The following is a 19,238-nucleotide window of genomic DNA, read 5'->3' on the forward strand; positions in this document are numbered from 1 at the left end:
TAGATGACAGCTTTTCATGCCCAGTAGCTCACGCCCTACGGCCGCCTCTTCAACGAGCTAAGAGTCGATCAATCAAATTTACATCCTATATGTCAATCATAGAATTGTGAACATAGCTGTTATCCGTTAGACTTCCCACCCTACGATGAAAAATGTAAATCCTCCCATTCCTTTTCCATATTCATGACGTAACTGTCTGGACTTCAAAAGGTAACTTTATCACTTTTTTGACATATTAATGGCAAAATAGCTAAAGGCTGTCTGAGTTATCATTCGTTTAATTGGTTTCAGTTGAGATTGCGTGATTTGCTCAGAACCAGCCCACACATTCAAGAAATACCGCCATGGCGCATTTCATTATCTAATTTCTGATTGGTCGATTGATTTCTTTTGACGTCACAACGTTTAATAAAATATTGTCCAAAATTTTTTATTAAAAACCAAAATGTAGAGTATAACATCAATATTTATGATCTGTATGATATTTCTGTATTTTTAATCAAAATTCTATTGAAATATTTTATGAAAGCACATTATTAATAAATAGGAGGTATTCTTAGGGGGTGGCAGAGTAGACGGGTGATTTTACTCCGCCTTTTTAGATCGATTGCAAGGCGCCCTGAGCCTTATTTCCCATTGGTTTAAGTATTTCCGATTAACCAATCAAAATCAAGCAATTCCCAATTGGATGCGCAAGGAAAACGACAGTTGGCAAGAGATCCAAAAGTCTTGTTTCTGGTTTTCATGTTTAGAACTGATACAAAATTTTACAGTTTTATTTAGATTTTGGTTTTTGATATTTTGGATATGATCTCTCTTTGTTTTATGGAATAGAAGAAAGGTACTTTTTCATTTAAAGATAAGCTTTTTAATACAAAAATAGACTTATTACCCCATGCTTCGGACCAAAAAACTTAATTCTGTTTAGCCAATTTTACTTTTTGATGTGTGCACCGTCAAAAAATTATATTTAAAAAAATCCTAAGAATATAGATTAATATCCTGAATTTAGCATAGTACTTTTAGGCCTAGGCTGCCTGTCTTAACGAATTGAGTTTTTAAACAATATTCCTTGAATATAGGTATTAGGCCTAGTCTAGGTCTATAGCCTACAAAGTCAGTTCCACCTATAATGAAACAAATAGGATAGCCTAGACCTACATCTCGAACAACTGACAAGGTGACTTTTATTGACCTTTTAATTTTAAATTGGGTATATTTTTCTTATTTTAATTTTTCGTTGTTGCATTATTACTATCATTTAAGTATTTATAATTTTACATTGGCCTAGTCCTATTCTCCAATTAGGCTAAAGAAAATTAATATTTGAATTTTTTTGACATCCGCAGTTGAGCTGTAGGTCATAGAATCGATTTCATTAATATGCGCGTGCCTCAGGCTGGCTCCGCCTCTGAGAACGTAGCTATCATCGGCGAAAGGGGAGATGGGAAAAGTCCCATATTTTAAGCAAAAAAGTGAATTCGCCAATGTTAGGCTATTTGAGTCTTCAAGGGAGATATTGAACTAAAGATTATTGTTCGTGAATGTATTCGTGAAAGAATATTGTCGATGTATAATACATTCTGATTTTGATTTGCAGAATTATTTATTGGTCTAGCTTATTTTCATATAAACTAGGCGCGTTCACATTACGTTGTTATGGATGGGGGGTAATATACGAATTGAGGAAAATGAAGGCTATGAAATTAGCCTATATCAAGAAATAAAATTTTGATTTTTGGTTCCCACCAAAAATCCCTTTAATTTGATGGTCAAACTTTAACGTCTCAGATTTCCTGACTGTCTGGGCTTTTATTTGGATTTCCTTGTCTCGTTCTACTCATAAATCTATCTATAGGGGATTCATCCCTTTCATGTGGCTCTAACCCCTCATTCCGAGTACACGATAGCATGGGCTTATACAGGATTTTTCGGGGGGGGGGGGGGTTTAGGTTAATATCTACGAAATCATATTATTGAGTTAGGAATAAAGTGAATACACCATTCGATGCCTTTTTTTTATGCTGATTACAAATTTAATAATTATTTCTATCGGAAATGAATTTCAGCCCCCCCCCCTATAAAGGCTATACCTAACCTAACCCTGAATTTGCCTATATAGGGGAGGGGGGCTGAAGTTCATTTCCAATTTAAATGCTTATTATATTCGTAATCAGCATAAAAAAAGGCATCGAATGGTGTATTCACTTTAGTCCTAACTCAATAATATGATTTCGTAGATATTGACCGGGGTTTACAATAAAAACTAAAAAGCATCAAAAAATTGTTTATACGCATTTTGTTAATTTCACGAGCGTATGGATGGGGGGGGGGGGGTAATGTACGAATTGAGGAATTTCATACCCTTCATAGGTTTCATTAGCCTATATCAAGAAATAAAATCTTAACTTAAATTTTATGAAGGAAGTCTGAAGGAACCTCTCTCTGTGTGGATGCCCGATTTGTTGCTAATTTTTAATATTTAAGCTCTTCAATGCCATTGAAAAATTGTAAGACGATTTTACTTGGCTACAACTGCTTGACAAAAAAAAATTTGTGGAGGAGGACGGGGCTGGGTTGTATTTTATTAAAAATTTTGGTTAAGTTTATTTTGAAATCTCTTAACAACTACAACTTATATTACTATAACTTTATGTTGCTTTAAGTAACATGACCCATTTTTTTCTTGCGCTTTCTATGAAAAGCTTAATTACATCAAAAACATGAAGCTTTCTTGTCGGTTTGCTTAGGGGGAAAAGCCACACCTATGTTTGTATTCCTGAATGCTGTTCGTTTTATGTAGGCTAATCATTTACTGATCAGATTTTATTTACTGCTAATTACTATTTTTTTTTTTTTACTTCTTAATTTTGAATTTATGTTTTTTTTTCTTGCATATTTTTAAGCCTTTTCTTCTATTATAGTTTCCAAAAATCAGAGTATCGAATAATAAATATCAAAAAATAAACAGAGTCAATACGTATTCCTTCCCCCTCTAAAAAAAACTTAAATTATTATCATTTGGGAATTTTTCCTTTTCTTTATTCATTTCCTAGCTAAATGATGTAGAGGAGACGTGATACGCGTTTTAACGCTGATTCCGAATATATTGATCGTCAACCCCGTAAATGCGTGTTTGATGCCAAATAGAGAAAAATTAAAAAAACAACAAGAATTTCAGCAAACTTTTGAATATATCCTAGGACCATTTCCGGCCACATTAAAGGGGAGGGCAGTACGCTGGGTTACAAGTTTAGCGACTACCGTATTAAAAAAGGACGTTGTAAAAGCGTATCGAATGCATGTTTATCTATTTGCCAGATAATTAATGGGGGGGATAATTAATGGGGGGGGGGATAATATGCCTGCAGGATAACTCAAGGGCATTATCCTAAAAATATACTTCTGAAATGAGAGAGCTGCTGGCCCTGTACAAAGATATGGGCCACCTCTTAAGCTCCTAAATCGTATCTGGGGCAAGAGTAATCTCTTTCATCGACTTTCTTTTATTTTTTAGTGGTAGAAATTTGGAATTAAGTCTTGAACTGACTGATATCATCTCGGCCGGTCTTTCAAAGCCTTGACCGGTAAACCACCCAAAAACTCCCTTTAACTTGGTGGTCAAACTTTAACGTCTCAGATTTTCTGACTGTCTGGGCTCTAATTTGGATTTCCTTGTCTCATTGTCTCATTCTATTCATAAATCTGTCTATAGGGGATTCATCCCTTTCATGCGGCTCTAACCCCTCATTATGAGTACATGATAACAAGGGCCTATACAGGATTTTTAAGGGGTGGGGGTACAATAAAAAACTAAAAAGCATCAGAAAATTGTTTATATGCATTTTTGTTAATTTCACGAGTTGAGCGAAAATCTCTGGAGGGGGAGTTATAGGTGGTTAAAGACCCCCTCCCCCCCCTGGATACAACCCGTCATGATAGTCGCACACTATCTGATGCAGCTGTTATTGGTCGGTGCCATAACTTCTCCTCATATGTAATGTAGCTTTAAAGGAAGGCTTCAATGGAGGTGGACATAGTACTAATTTTCCTCCTAGAGTTAAATAGAGTTTTCCTCCTAAATTTACCGGTCTTAGTAGTTTATTTGTCAAATTTCTTTAACAAATTAAAAATCTCTTGACAGAGTTCATTGTCACAGAGGGGGAAGCTTTTTGCAACATCAAGATTTTTTTTCAGAAACCGGAGAATTGAACCAGAAGAATCTGCAAGTTAATTGCAGCAGGGAGGTACGGAAGGGGGGACCTCTGAGCCCCCTTAAATCCCAAAATTGTTAGGCATTTATTCGTACTAACAAAGAAAACTGTTTTTATTCCTCCCCATCATAAAAATTCCACTCTACGTGCTCTATTGGCAGCAGTCCAATTTTTTTCTTTGGGGTTTGTTGTGACTGGTACCTTCCGGCCACACCCTTTTTAGAACGGAGGATTAAGTCCCCTATATTTCATTTCATTATCTTGAAAATATGCTAATACTTGGAGTACAAGCTCTTAAATTGTCTTTCGAACGGAGATATCTTCAGCATAGTTCCCGTCGGCTGGCTATAGGAAATAAAAGAAGACGTATCTCTTTTTATAAGTTATAAAAATTTATAAGTTAATTACAATCGTTCTATAGCTCTTAAAAATGTAAAATGAGGGTGAACAAATTTGTTTATCACCTCATTTTTAGAAGATATTACTAATTTTTCAAAATTGTATTTTAGAGATTGTGAACTAAATTGTTTGGTTAAATAGATCTTGTATTTATAATTGCCACATCTACTAAAAGCTCTATTACAAGTCTGAACTCCATATGGAATGAATATCTTTGTTGCACTGTTGATTTTATTTTATTAATGCTTATTTTTATTTTTTATGGTTATTTATATTATTTTTCTTGATTTAACTACTAATTTTTTTTTTATATACCCTCTATATTTTACCCTCTATTTTTTTATATACCCTCTAATTTTTATATACCCTATTATTTCCTGCAGGGCTGTGAAATCGCTTATAAGTTATAACCGACTTCAAATCCGGCTTCAGGCATTTTCAGTATTCTGACTGACTCCGTTTAGCAAAAATTTACTAAAACTCCAATTCCACAACTCAAAACCTGACTCTAGATATTTTCGAAGTACCGATACCACTGTCCTGATTTCCTGGTATCCATTTGTTTTTTCTCTTTTTTTTGCACTCAAAAGTAGATTAATTAAAAAAAAGAACTTGCTCTAATTTTGGAAGTTCAAACGCTCTCCTTAATAAAATACATTATTTATAATCCTATGATATATCAACGCTCTTATAACAGATATAAACTCTATGTGAAATCATGAATATCTTATAATATACTTTTTTATTTGATTTAATTTTTATATTTTCTTATGTCCATTTAGTTTATTTCCTGTATATTTATATTTTTGTGTGTCTATGCCTTTTTTTCTTTAAATGTTGAGTTTATTTCCAGATGGAGACATGCTAGAACAAAGAGAGACATTTTTAGATAGCTTTAGATAGATAATAATTTTTTATACTTTTGTTAACCCCAGCCTATGCAATAAACTAGTGTAAAAAATAATGAAATCATTTACGTGCAATACATAACATGTTTACTTTTATTAGAATATCACGTTTCCTTTAAATAACGTTAACATTTTTGACTCATTTAACATTGTTTTTTTTTCTATTCTTTTTTATTATTTTTTTATCCAATATTCAGGAACCTCACTATCTCCGAGTGTACACAGAGTAACGTGTTTTATGATAGACCAATAAAGGGAAATAAACAACAAACAAATATATTATTTGGGCTATATAGCTGTCCATTGGGGGGTGTATTATCAGGGTAACGACTGTTATGTTGAAAAAGAGCATCAAATAAGGATAAGTTCTATTTTGCCTAGGGTTATATAGCGGGGAGGTGGGGAGAAATTTTCTGAAAAGCGGACAAAACCATAACACGAGCATAAAGTTAGCAATATAAAAGTGTTCTTTTTTTTGTTCTAGCATTTCTCCTTCCGGACAGCCGCTATTCTTATCCTTTGCCTTATATGTTATTTCCGCTATATAATATGTTATTTGCGCTATATAGCTGTCCATTGGGGGGTGTATTATCAGGGTAACGACTGTTATGTTGAAAAAGAGCATCAAATAAGGATAAGTTCTATTTTGCCTAGGGTTATATAGCGGGGAGGTGGGGAGAAATTTTCTGAAAAGCGGACAAAACCATAACACGAGCATAAAGTTAGCAATATAAAAGTGTTCATTTTTTTTTTGTTCTAGCATTTCTCCTTACGGACAGCCGCTATTCTTAACCTTTGCCTTATTTAGAATCTCAACATTTATTAAACATAGCTACTGTTACAAATCAAAACTCTACCCGAAGTTAATTTTATTTTATTGCATTTGTTTAAGTCCAAGAATGCTGACAAGGTAAGGTAAGACAAGGGGCTTCTGTGAACTCCAGCTACCTGGAAGACCAAATATTTACAAACATTTCTACATTTTGAAACATCCTTAGTACAAATTCGAGGACTTCCGTATTAGCCAGTACACACTCGAAAAGTTTGCCGGATCTAAGAAAACCGGGTTCACAATCACAAAAACAAATGACGGGTGACAGAATACATTGGACTTGTATAATTTGAGCTATATATTTGTACATTAAGGGGGGGGGGGTAAGGTTAGGTTACTTTTCCCCCCCTCCCCTAATGTGCAAATATATAGCCCAAATTGTATTAATATATAAACTCAAATATTTTATTTCCATCATATTTTGGTATATTTCATTAGGACTAACCTACCTTCACCTCTCGAGTATGTACTGGCTAATAAGAAAGTACCCAAATTCGCTTTATAAAACGCTTTTCTAGGAGAAATACAACGCTTTTCAAAAAAAAAACAAAAAAATAATTTGAATCTCACCTGTTTAAAATTTATGTAAGCCCCTTCCTGTGTCTATTGCTTATTTATATTCCCTCTTTTTTTGTTTTTCTGTTTTTCATCACCAATCGCAGAATAAGCATGCAAAAGCACAAAGAAATTTCTGTAGGAGATTCTTTTGCCACATTATTTTTGTCTCAGGTTCTTCTGAAGTGGATTTATGGTCCCGGTTTGCTTTGTTTTTGCATAACCAGGGTCATATATAGGGACAGTGGTATAAATTTGGGTGAGCTTGTGTCCCCTAGATTTTTCATCCCACCCCCTCCCCCTAGAAAGGTTGCCTGACTCTTTTGCCAGGCCCCGGGCTGCTATATTTTTGGTTAATCAGGGTCATGTAGAGACAGTGGTGTCAATTGGGGATGGGGAAGGACGGACTTGTGTCCCCTAGATTATGAAAAATTCCTTTTGTGGGGGTGTTTTCATTGAAAATGTTCTTTTCAGTGTTTCTGTTGAAAATAGAAAAAAAGTCAAAATTTTCCCCCTAGATTTCGAAAAATACATTATTCTATTCCCCCCTCTAAATTTTGGTGAATTAACTCCACTGTATGGGGATGGGGTAATATTTAAACGGCACTGGGAAAGTTGACAGAAAATCAGCACATTTCAAATAACTAAAAACTTTCCTAGTGCGAGAGAAAAAAATTGTATCTAAAAGCTGATTTTTGCTACAGAAAGTGTAGTGTCATAATCAGGGCAAGGATTCGAGGGAAAGGGGGGTCAACTCCTATCCAATAAGAAAAATTCTATACAAATATGGACGTTTCGAAAATGTAATGGCTATAAAATAATGTACATTTTTCATATTCGCCCCGCCCCTCCCCCTTTCCAAATAATGAGTTGAATACCTCCGCCTGAAATTGAATCCTAGAAACAACACAGACAAAATTCTTTGGTTTTTTTTTCTCTCCGATCAATATATCAGCATTTCAGATATCAATGGGGGCTTATTCGAGTCTGGTTCCCACCGATCATTTACTTCTTTCTTATTTTAAACGTCCCCAAAGTATATAGTTCTATTTAGTAATTTATCAAACTTAATAAAATGATCACATTTCATGCAGTACCCTAATTTTGTTACGTGTATATTTTTTTTATCTCTATCTAACGATTATTTTGTTTATCATTAGTATTCCGGTATCGTAATATTTTATATTGGCTTAATAGTTTTGCAATACAATTATTATTATAATTAGACGTAACATAGAACCTGGAACATGTAACCTGGAATTGCAAGGTTTTGTCTTCGTTAAAATGGTTGTAAACTGGAATGAAGTTGTTGTTGCGAATAGTCAGATAATGGGGAAAAAATCATCATATTTTCAGTCGTCCCCCTCCCCCTCTCTATATACCTGCTTAGGTAGTCTCCTACGCAGTAATTTATTTCTAAAGAGGCCTAATTTTTCCAGGGGGATACGTTTTGAAAAAAAAACATAAGTAGATTCAAAATAAGGATTAACAAAATCTAGAAAGGATTTTCAAAAGTCTAGATTGCATGGGTCTGACGACCCTACTCAGCTTCCGTACCTGTGAATAGGTATAAGCTCTAAGATAAGTGCAGTTGAAAAGACTAAACATTTTATATACTATGTTTTAAATTAGCTTACCCATTCACCTACAGTCTTGACCTGAGCCACCTGTTTTGAACGTATGCCCACTGGATTAATCTATGTAAACAAATTTTGACTTTTCTCTTTAATACTCGTGAGTGGGTAATTTGAGGGACTGCCCATTCTTTACCACGTGGAGTACATCTTGGAACACCACCTGCCCCGCCACCCTGTGCCTCTTCGCGCCACATATGATACACCTCCACCTGACGCGGCGTGCGCCATTTGGTGTATACGAATAGTGGAAGCAGGTAATCCCTCGGAGCGATTCTTATCGTTTATGCAGATCTTAGTCTGTTTTCATAATTTTTATATTACCCAAAATTAAGCTAAATTATTTCTAGGTATTTTGTGGGTAATGACCCACGAAAAGGCTATGAAAAAGATAAAAAGACCGTTTGGGTGAATCAGATTAAAAAAAAAAAATATGTTTACGAATACGCACTCTTATACATTCACATACATGTTTACATTTCAAAGCTGATAAAGCCATGTATAAAAATAAGAAATCTAGTTCAATTCAAGAAAAAAAATCCTTGTTACTGACCACTAAACCTTTTAAAATAAAATTACTTTTTGCGAATATGTATCCAAGAGACGTTCCTTTAACGATCCCCAGCAGCAGCTTATCATTGCCACTATTAAAAAACTCTCCCCTCAGGTTCGCCAGTTCATTACTCTTAAAAAGAAAATGTACCAGTTAATGCCTCGGAACACCACATAATGGTTAATAGCAATCAATAAGATATTCAGTAAATTTATAATAAAGTACAATCAATGCCGTATTCAGGGGAGGGGTTAGGGTATTAGAACCCCCCCCCCCTGAAATATTTGTCCGCCTCGTAAAAACGTAATAAAAATTTGCACAACGTATTTTTGATGGTTTTTTTTGTAACTCCCTCTCCCGAACATAAATCCTGGATTGAGTGCAATCCAGCCCTGAGTGCAATCATATATTTTCCATTACTTATAATTTTTCGGATAAAAAAATTCAAAAAATAATTGTAATAAAATTGTTGATGCTAAAAAACCCTTATTACAAATTCAAATTCAGCGTTAAAATTGACTATGGAAACCTTTAAACAGCTGGTCTTTTCTTAAAGTATGAGATTCAAAAATTTTGAAAGAAAAATCGTTAAAAGCTCCTCGTAATGACAAAATTCTGGCTGGATTAAGAAAAAATACTAGTTGATTAATTTCAAATGCAAGATGCTCAAGGGTGGTTTTGGGAAAGCCCCCCCCCCGCCAAAAAAAACAAAGTAGCCCAGATTACAAGGGGGATGTGGCAGCCAAAATTTCGTTCCCCCCTCCAAATAAAATCTGAATCTGCCCCCAAAAATGCTCAGAACTTGTAAGTGTATTATGAAGTGACGAGTTTTTACGTCGGGGCCAAATTGACAAAAACTGTTGACTTGTATTTTCCCTTTGATTTTCGTTGACTACTTGCCTTTTTTGTAGGACTTAAGATTATAAAATATTTATAACGAAGATATAGTAGCCATTAGGAAGCGAGCAAGACCGGGTACAATATGTCATAGATGTTTGCCTATACAGCCTTCTTGCCTCAGTGGGGAATTCTCTCTGAAACTTATTATGAGAACCCTCTTCCTCTCAAGGACAAATTAAAAAATAGTAGACTGAGATATTTTTTGTTAATTCTATCCTGTGCCTCTGGGCTTATCCCTTGTGCCTTCTATCCTTGTAAGGGGGGGCGTCCCTCCCAAAATCTGATATTTTCTTGAATTTCTGGGCGCTTCTTATTTGGTTTTCAAATAAAAATTGGCTTTTTTTATCATTCCGCCTCCTATTTTTTTCTTTTTCCTTCCAGTAAAAAAAAAATCCTTGCGTAGTTACCTGCTGACCCTGTATCTCTGAAGCTGGATGTAGTTGCAAGTCTCTGCCTCCGAGGTCTTCAAATTGATCAACAGGGTTTATAGGTTTTTCCAAAGGTCAGTTCTTAAGGATAATGTCTTGTAAGAAAAGTATGTTCCATTATTTACATTGTCCCAAGAATCGGACATAGTCATTTCAACCTTTCCATGAGAAACATTCCTCTCCTGACATTCCCTTTCTATAGATGCCCGTTAAACGACCTTGTGCATAATCCCTTGTTTGGTGCTATCAGTTTTGTTCTGTGGCTCGATTTTATCAATAGTGATTTTGCTTTAATGGTGGGTCGGTTTCACTGCCTGACTTAATCAATTTAATTGTCGAGGATGGATTGATCCGTGTCCATTTGTTGAAAATGTTCAGAACTGCCTGGAACTGATTCGATACTCAGGGGTGTCGTTTGGGGGTGGCAAGGGGGGGGGGCAGTGGGCCCCCCCCCAATAATGTGAAGGCACAAATTATTATACATTCCATGCCCTTTGACTGGACCTTTGATTCGGATATGGACCTCTCGTGCCCCCCCCCCAATAAAAAGGCTGGAGATTCGCCCCTGTCGATATTAGCACCCATAGTGACAGAAAAAAACCTCACTTGTGACCTTGGGGAAAATCTTGGAGAAAATGCAAAGTTATGTATTATTTAATATACAGGCTTGGAATCCCTTGTATATGGTTCTTGGACATGTTGAGTACGGCAATGTAGCTTTATTCAATGTTGCCCACCTTTTTCTTGGGGGGGGGGGTGTCCCATTTTTCTGAAATTGTCCAGATTTAAAATAAAAAAACTTTATACGTTTGGAATTAGCATTAAATATAGATTTATTTGGTATACCGCCAGGGCAGTATCCAGAGGGAGCGGGGTACCCAGTGTGAACTTCCCCCTTATTTTTATCTGACTCATGCAAAAGTAACAAAAATACATATAAAAAAATTTTTTTGCGTTTTTTTACCCCCCCCCCCTCCCCCAACAAAATTAGACTTTTGTGTTTTAATTTCGGTTTTTGTCAGGGGAGTCGTTTAGGGGGGGCAAGAGGAGTAGTTGCCCCACCCCCCCCAATAATTTGGAGAGAAAAAATATTATACAGCCCATGCCCTTTGACTATCCAAATATGAACCCCTCTTGCCCCCCAATAAAAATGCTGGAGATTTGCCCCTGGTTTTTGTAAAAAATCTTGTTTCTTATTAAATATTCATTACCAAGAATAGTATGAGCAAGAAAAAAAAAGAAGTTCAGTCGTTCCACTTCTTGATAGTTCTCGTCTTGTGTCTTGGGAGACACTGCTTTTGATTACACTCTCCTTTGTTAGCAATGAAAAAGAAGTGTCAGTGGGGTCTCCGTTATTATTTCCATAAGGTTAATGGATTTTCTTTTGAATGCCCCCCTTTTTTTAGAAGAAACTAAGCGCTAAATTCCTAGGCCTGTTCTAACATTGCCTATTTTTGTCTTATCGAAATTATTTAGTTATCATTTTATCAGCATGTATATATAGATTGGAGTAGGGATAGGGAGCCAGGGAAGGTGACGGCTGCGAGTTGTACGCCCTTCCTAATATTTGATAAATTTCTCATGAAATTTTTTACTTACCCTTCACCCAAGACCACACTAGTAATATCACTTATTGAATGTTTTAATCCGATTTAGGATTTTCTGGAATCCAGTCCCTTACCCTAAAATAAACTAGTGAAAGGCAGCTTAAGTGTTCTATGCCCTGGGTACTTAGGTTAAAGTGCAGTAAGTTTTTTAGCATCTCCCTCAAATCTGCTTTTCAGAGGTTTGTGTCCATGTGCGGTGGGAGGGGGCATTCTTAAAACTAAATAATAAATCAGTTTAGACCACCTTTTTTTGGATAATCTAGTCTGTGGTTCGGTCCCACTTTCTAGGGCTATAATGAGAGAAAGCTTGAGCTGGTTAGGGCGCATTCTGCGGATGAAGGATTGCCGAAGATTGTCCTTTTCGACTAACCGTCTTGGACTAAACTTAAAGCAGGTTGTCCTCGGTTGGGATGGGAGGATGTCATATAGAAATGTTTCAAGGAAGCAGGGACTTCCTGGGAGGTTGTAAAGAGTTGGGCTTTGAATAAATTGGCATGGTTTTGGAGAAATGTCGCCTGTTTTAATTATGCCCCTTTCGACTGGAAAATCTTCTCGTCCAAACGTATGGGTTGACTGGTCGTGCGTAACTATATTCGAAGGCAATTTCCATGTTTATTAAAGACGTCAAAACACGTAGTTCGCTTTTGGGGCAAGATAAGACTCTTGACAGCAATGATATACAGTACCCCAAAGATTAAATCAGAATTGCCTTCCCTAATGCTTACAGTGCATAGACGTAAAATAGCAACTTGATCCGTCAGTTCTGATTTTGTGCCAGAATATGAATTGGTTTAATTTTATATATGCCTTTTCTTGATTTCTTAAACTATAGAGTGCTTTTCAAGACAAACACAAAAGCGGGGAGCTACCTCTAACCATCTCTAAGAGGAAACCTACTTAACTCAGAAAGTCACATTTATATATATATATATATATATATTTACGTTTATTTATAAACCGTAGACTCTAAAATTGACAGTTGGTGTCAATTCACGAAAATGTAGGGGACGCTATCATTCCAAATCTGCGGAAGGGCAATTCCATTCTTTTCAATGAAAACACCAAAAACTCTAATTTTATCTCCCCTTCCCTCCACCCCTCCCCCCACCCGAAAAAAACATGGCACCACTAAAACTGAATGTAATTGTTAATCGACTTTTCAATGGATTCTCAATTGGTTTTTCTTGTCCTTTTCTTTGATAGCCGTGTTCCATTGTTCCAGTGCATCATTTAGAACTTTCATCCTCTGACAAAGTTCGGGATATTTCCCTTTAGGCTTATTGAATGAGCGATGTCTGGTCCAAGATATGTTCACCAGTTCCAAACATACAAAAAAGATAGTATTCAAAAGGGATTGTATCATGAAGCAGAAGTTAAGAGAAGAATATGAATATGACACTGTTAGTGAAATTCAGTAGAAATACATTAAAAGATTTTGGAAAAAGGAACCAAATTTGGTACTTGTTTGGTACAGTTTTGGTACTTGTGCATCATACGGTACCCATGAAGGAAATCAAGTTCGGTTAATGCTAATGAAATAAAGTTTTCCTAGTCTCCCTATTTGACGACGTTTATAAGCTTTCATCTGCTGTTACCAATTACCTAATTAAAAAGATAATTGATTATAAAATAATACATTACTTTATGCCAGTCGAATAAACTACTTATAACAAAATTTTGACTCTAAATTGATTATAAACTTAAAAAACAACTTTTCCGCATGCTGAACATAGTCTGTGTAGCGAAGGCACCGATCTCCTGATTCAATGCCTTCGGCCAGAATTGCAATGCGTGGTTGGGGAAAATCATCCGACGCTTTCCGCCCTCCCCCCATTAATGTACCCATTTAAAGCTGGGTCGACTCTGGTTGAGCTTACAGAGTCACACCATTGAGCCCGGTTCCAAGCCAAATAACCAGCAACACCAGGACTCGAACCCTTGACCTCAGGCTTTTAAGTCTCGAGCGCTAACCACTGTTCATAAGCCGAAGACTCTAAAACTGACAGTTGGTGTCAATTCACGAAATGTAGTGGATGCTATTTTTCAAAATCTGCGAAAGGGCAATTCCATTTTTTCAATGAAAACACCAAAAACTCTTTTTATCTCACCCCCCCCCCCAAAAAAAAAAAAAAAACATGGCACCATTGGAAACTGAATATATTGAAATTATAAATTTAGTGAACCATTTTGCACTTTAATTGATTGTTAATCGATTTTTCAATGGATTCTCAATTTATTTTTCTTGTTCTTTTCTTTCATAGCCCTGTTCCATTGTTCCAGTGTATCATTTAGAACTTTCATCCTCTGATTAAGTTCGGGATATTTCCCTTTAGGCTTATTGAATGAGCGATGTCTGGTCCAAGATATTGTTCACCAGTTCCAAACATATAAACAAAAATAGTATTCAAAAGTGATTGTATCATGAAGCAGAAGTTAAGAGAAGAATATGAATATGACACTGTAAGTGAAATTCAGTAGAAATAAATTAAAAGACTTTGGAAAAAGGAACCACATCTTTAAGAAGACTAATAAAATTATAAAAGGCAAGTTTATACTTTGGTGGTGCTCAGGGCCGGATTATGACCTTGAGGAACCCCTTGGCTAAGCCCTAGTATATATAACGTGCATATATATATATATATATATATATATATATATATATATATATATATATATATATATATATATATATATATATATATATATATATATATATATATATATATATATATGTATGTATATATAAACGGTTATATTAAGAGCCTCAAGTTAAAACCTACACTAAAATTGAGATTTAATTTTTAGGCCGTTTATTTCTAATAGATTGTAAATAATAGCTCAAAATTAGGGTCATTTCATTCCATTGATTATTCTTTGTTGTAAGAGATTGGTGAATTATTCGGTAATGTAAAACTTCAATGGTTTTACTCATTTGTTGGATGAATTCATTGTACTTAAAAAACTATCAGCCAGTCTCAGGTTTTTGGGGCTGCATGCCTCATTAGCCTATTGGGCAGTACGACTTAAACAATATATTTGACCCAAATTAATGAATAAAAAATAATTTACTCATTTAAAATTATAATGAAAAAAAAAACAAATCAGATTTTAATACAAACACTATTGAAAGTCGGTACTAATTAGTAAGTCACAAATTAAAAAGAAAGTAAGTTACAAAAGAAAGTAAGTCACAAATTAAATAATTTAAGATATGCTTGAAAATAGCATACAAAGATGAGAAAAAGTGAGCATCCAAGCGAGGGGATGCACACTTATAGAAATCATGTGCACCAGGTGGTATATGCCAATGTGGCGGAAGTGTACCAAGCGTGGTGGAACTCTGTGGCACACGTGGCGCTCTGAGATGTACACTGGATGGCGGAAAGTGGGCACCTCCAAGAAAACAGATCCAGCATGACAATCCAGGTTCAATTCAGGAAAAGTTATGGGTATTTGTTTAGAATCCAGTAAACACGCGAGAAAGACCGCACCGAAATTTCAAAGATACTATATGAAAAACAGGTTTTCGCTGCCTAGTGAGGTATTGCTTGCTCCGTGACAAAGATTTAAACTTTAGTTTTTTGGGGTTGAAGGGGCAAAAAAAGATACCTAGGTTAGGTTGGGTTACGTATTTAATATCTGCTATGTTTCCCCCCTCCCTAATGTGCAATATATGTCCCGAATTTGTTTCTGAACTATTGGGCTATATTTTTATCATATTTTGTTTTATTTCATTAGTATTAACCAAACTCGACTTCTCGCGTGCTTGCTGGATACTAAACAAGTACCTAGCTATGTATACTAGTTCGTATTTCCCTGTTTTTCTTCTTATATGAGATTGTAAGTTATCAGATTACATCAAAGCAGAAGCGCCACAGAGGATTTTGATGGAATCAACTTTAAAAGTATGCATTTCACGAAGCTAGTGACTTATGCAAACCTATTTATTTAAATGCTAGCTGAGTGGCGCGTTAGTAAGCCTCCTCCGGGAAAGCCGATTGGCGATGATTTTGGCGGCAGCATCTAAACTTACTTCATACTCATCAGAGGTTTCTAGTCGATAACAGTATGTGACTGCTGAAAAGGGCTCTCTGGCCCTTTTTTTACTCGAATAGACAAGTACGATAATATTATGCTCAATCCACATTGTAGTCATACTTGTGGATAAAGCCCAATTTGCGTACGACAAAAGCGACAATAATGCATCCTATGCCTAATTTTGTGAGTTTAGCTGTGCTCAACTTCCGATTTTGCTCAACTTCCGAGAGGGTTCTTTGTGATTAACCAATCAGAATGAAGATTTAAGGCATTTTTGTGTTCATAAAAGATGGTTGATTAGAACAGTAGTTTTCATATCTGAATAATGAATAGGGATGAAGTTGCAGACATGCCACAGTAGACAGAATATATAGTATCGACGAAGGCTATTCTCTTCGTTAAAAAATTGTGAAACATATTTAAAACCACACAAGATTCATGCTCCGCCTTCGCGAACGCGCGATACCGATGTACACATCACGAGGAGCCTAAGGTTCTGACGTATATTCCCAGGGTCAGTACGCGCGGTATCAAATGCGTAACATGTTTGAAAAAAGAAGGCGCTACAGTCTACAGTGAGACTTGCCACTAGTTGACAATGTTTGGGAACAAAATAGTTCCGTATTTTGTATTTTACATCCCTATTGATATGGTCTTCTAATCAATTTCTCGCTATTTCAATTTTCTGTCTCTGTTGTATAAATGCGGTGACGTAATAATCAAGAGAAAACACCTATCATTCGTAAATCTTGGCTGTTTTATTAACAAAAGTGGCTAAGCAGTGGCTTGGGCATCAGTCGTCTGGGATACTAAGTGAGGGGTTGGCCACTTTCAGAAATCACAGATACGAGGTGGCGAATGCCAAGCGTGACAGAAGTGTGCCAAGCGTGGTGGAACTCTATGGCACACCTGATCTGAGATGTACATCAGGCAGTGAGAAGGGGATGCCCCCTCCATAGTAAGCTTAATTTCTTCTTCGAAGACAAAAGTAGGTATCATTAGCAACATTAAAGAGCACCCAAATAACCATGAGTTTTTTTTATAGCTACAATATTATAGATTTAAACATTATTGCCAATATTATTATCTCTCTCTCCACTGTCCCTATTTCTTATGGTCTAAATTTATTCGACAGCATTGTGTTATAAACAGGATATTATGGCCTTATTTGCATAAAACCCTCGCCCAGGGGTTATCCACATTAAATAACCGGGTACATCAGGGGGCATGCCATACAAATGGTTTGAGAAACATGACAGGAAGTTTCGTCAAGTAAATATCGGAGTAGAGTGAACAGCTGAAAATTGTTTTTGGTTTTTAACTATTATCATTGGACACAGTGGCGGATCCAGGGGGAGGCCGAGGGGGCGCCCCCCCCAACGTCGTGTAAAGTAGTGTAATTTACTTAATTAACTCAAGTTTGCTTTAATTAAACTTGCTCGTAAAGCAAGTTTATTGGATCAACCTATTTTGGCCCCCCCCTAAAAAAATCCTGGATCCGCCCCTGATTGGACAGTTATTTGTATAGATATAAACAACCTGTTTGGTTTACACAAAATAAAAGTAAGACAACGAATAATTTTGCGAAGATATTGGACACATCAGCCTAAGCGAATATTTCGGCTGAATATAATATAAAACGACTAAAAGGAAAAGTAACTACCTAAAAAAAAATCATGGCTAAAAAACATTGTCGGGAGATCACAAGTAATTTTACACCTATTACAATTTTGATGATACTTTGGCGTAGTTTCTTTGGTGTTGGTTTTGTTAGACCAGACGGATAAATTTAGATCTGAATTTATATACAGTATTTTGTGTGATTAATTAAAAAAAAAAAATTCCACAAAATAAGTTTCAAAGAAAAGTAAAGAACTCCATTAAGCAAAAAATGAGCAAAAATAAAATAAAATAATCTACAAAGCTCGAAACTACCACAAATCAGCATCGATAAATAAATGAAACCCAAAACGAACAGAAATTAAAATAAATAACCGATTCAAACTCAAAACGAGCAGCAATTAACATAAGTTGGGCGCAAAACCCCTATGCCTTCCCAAGGCCAGAACAAAACTTGTACTTTACTGAAAAAAATATATATGTTTTTACTTTTATAACCTTAAGAAATCAAATAATATTAACAGTTTGATTACTATATATCTGTATATGTATATTAAACTGAGGAGTGTCATCCTTGAAAACATATTTTCTATCTGGAAATCAAGTACGCTGAAAAAAATGGCTATCTGAAAATTTTGATTGGATGTGCGTTGGGGACTGATGGGCGTGGGGGGGGGGCGAGGTGCCCTCCAATCACTTTCGACTATTAGAAAAGGGTACTAGCCCTTTGAATTTCCAATCGAATGAGCCTTTCTACGACAACGCCTTCTATAAATACGTTATATACCCCCAGGGCATAACTTAAACCCCTTGCTCCAGTAGTAACCTATTAAGCACTTTCAACTATACATTCAACTATACATTCACGCCTACAAGAATATGGTCGAAAGTGTAATAGATTGAAAACCTACATGAAAATATACATTGAAATTGCGCAAGAAAAACCCATGGTTGTGTCATTAAACTCACGCGTGAATATTTTAAAAGTTGGCACACTATAATGCATGTTATGAAACTAAAGTCGAGGTTTTTTAAACTTGGCAAGGTATAATGTGGTCATACATGTTTTGAGAGTATGGTCGTAATAATATAATGTGGTCAAACAGGTTTCTTATCTTTTTTTTGTTGTCAATTGCACAATGAATGTACGTCATGAGATCACGTGTACATTCTTATAAAAAAACTGGTATGATATAAAGTAGTCAAACATGTTTTGGGGGCACGCACAAAATTATGTAACTCAACATCCGTTTTTTATTCATCCTTGAAACCCCGTATAAAATGTTCATGCATTGGAATTTAATTTTCATTATGTTTGAGCATATCGAGCATAGTACACTGGATTTTATTAACTCTGAAACAATGGATATTTCTATTTTCAATGTGAGTACACTTTCATTCTTTATTTCCAAAAAAAAATCGTTTTACTAGTAAATTCAAATTTCAGGGGGACTTAGCCCCCTCCCCTCCAACAATACAAACCTTTAAAATATGATGAGTATATTCGATAAAAACGCTAAGTATGCTTTTTTCTATTATGTAAAACAAAA

General features: G+C 35.7%; 1 protein-coding gene across 4 annotated transcripts in view; it reads left to right on the forward strand.

The window, feature by feature from the left end:
• Positions 1 to 702: 702 nt before the first annotated feature.
• The window catches only part of LOC148949213 (uncharacterized), a 175,326-nt gene continuing 156,790 nt past the window's right edge, over positions 703 to 19,238 (forward strand). For 2 of the 4 annotated variants that reach the window (XM_089093253.1, XM_089093256.1), the window contains exon 1: positions 14,447 to 14,490. In XM_089093253.1, the coding sequence (XP_088949379.1) occupies positions 14,477 to 14,490 (14 nt within the window). In that variant the 5' untranslated portion in view covers positions 14,447 to 14,476. Of the gene's footprint in view, positions 842 to 14,444; positions 14,491 to 19,238 lie in introns of those variants that run through there. The other 2 variants (XM_089093257.1, XM_089093259.1) reach the window with 2 other exon arrangements.

This window comes from Artemia sp. Qi Xiang Cuo, chromosome 8 (genome assembly GCF_049724085.1).
Source record: "Artemia sp. Qi Xiang Cuo chromosome 8, ASM4972408v1, whole genome shotgun sequence".
Classification (NCBI taxonomy): domain Eukaryota; kingdom Metazoa; phylum Arthropoda; class Branchiopoda; order Anostraca; family Artemiidae; genus Artemia; species Artemia sp. Qi Xiang Cuo.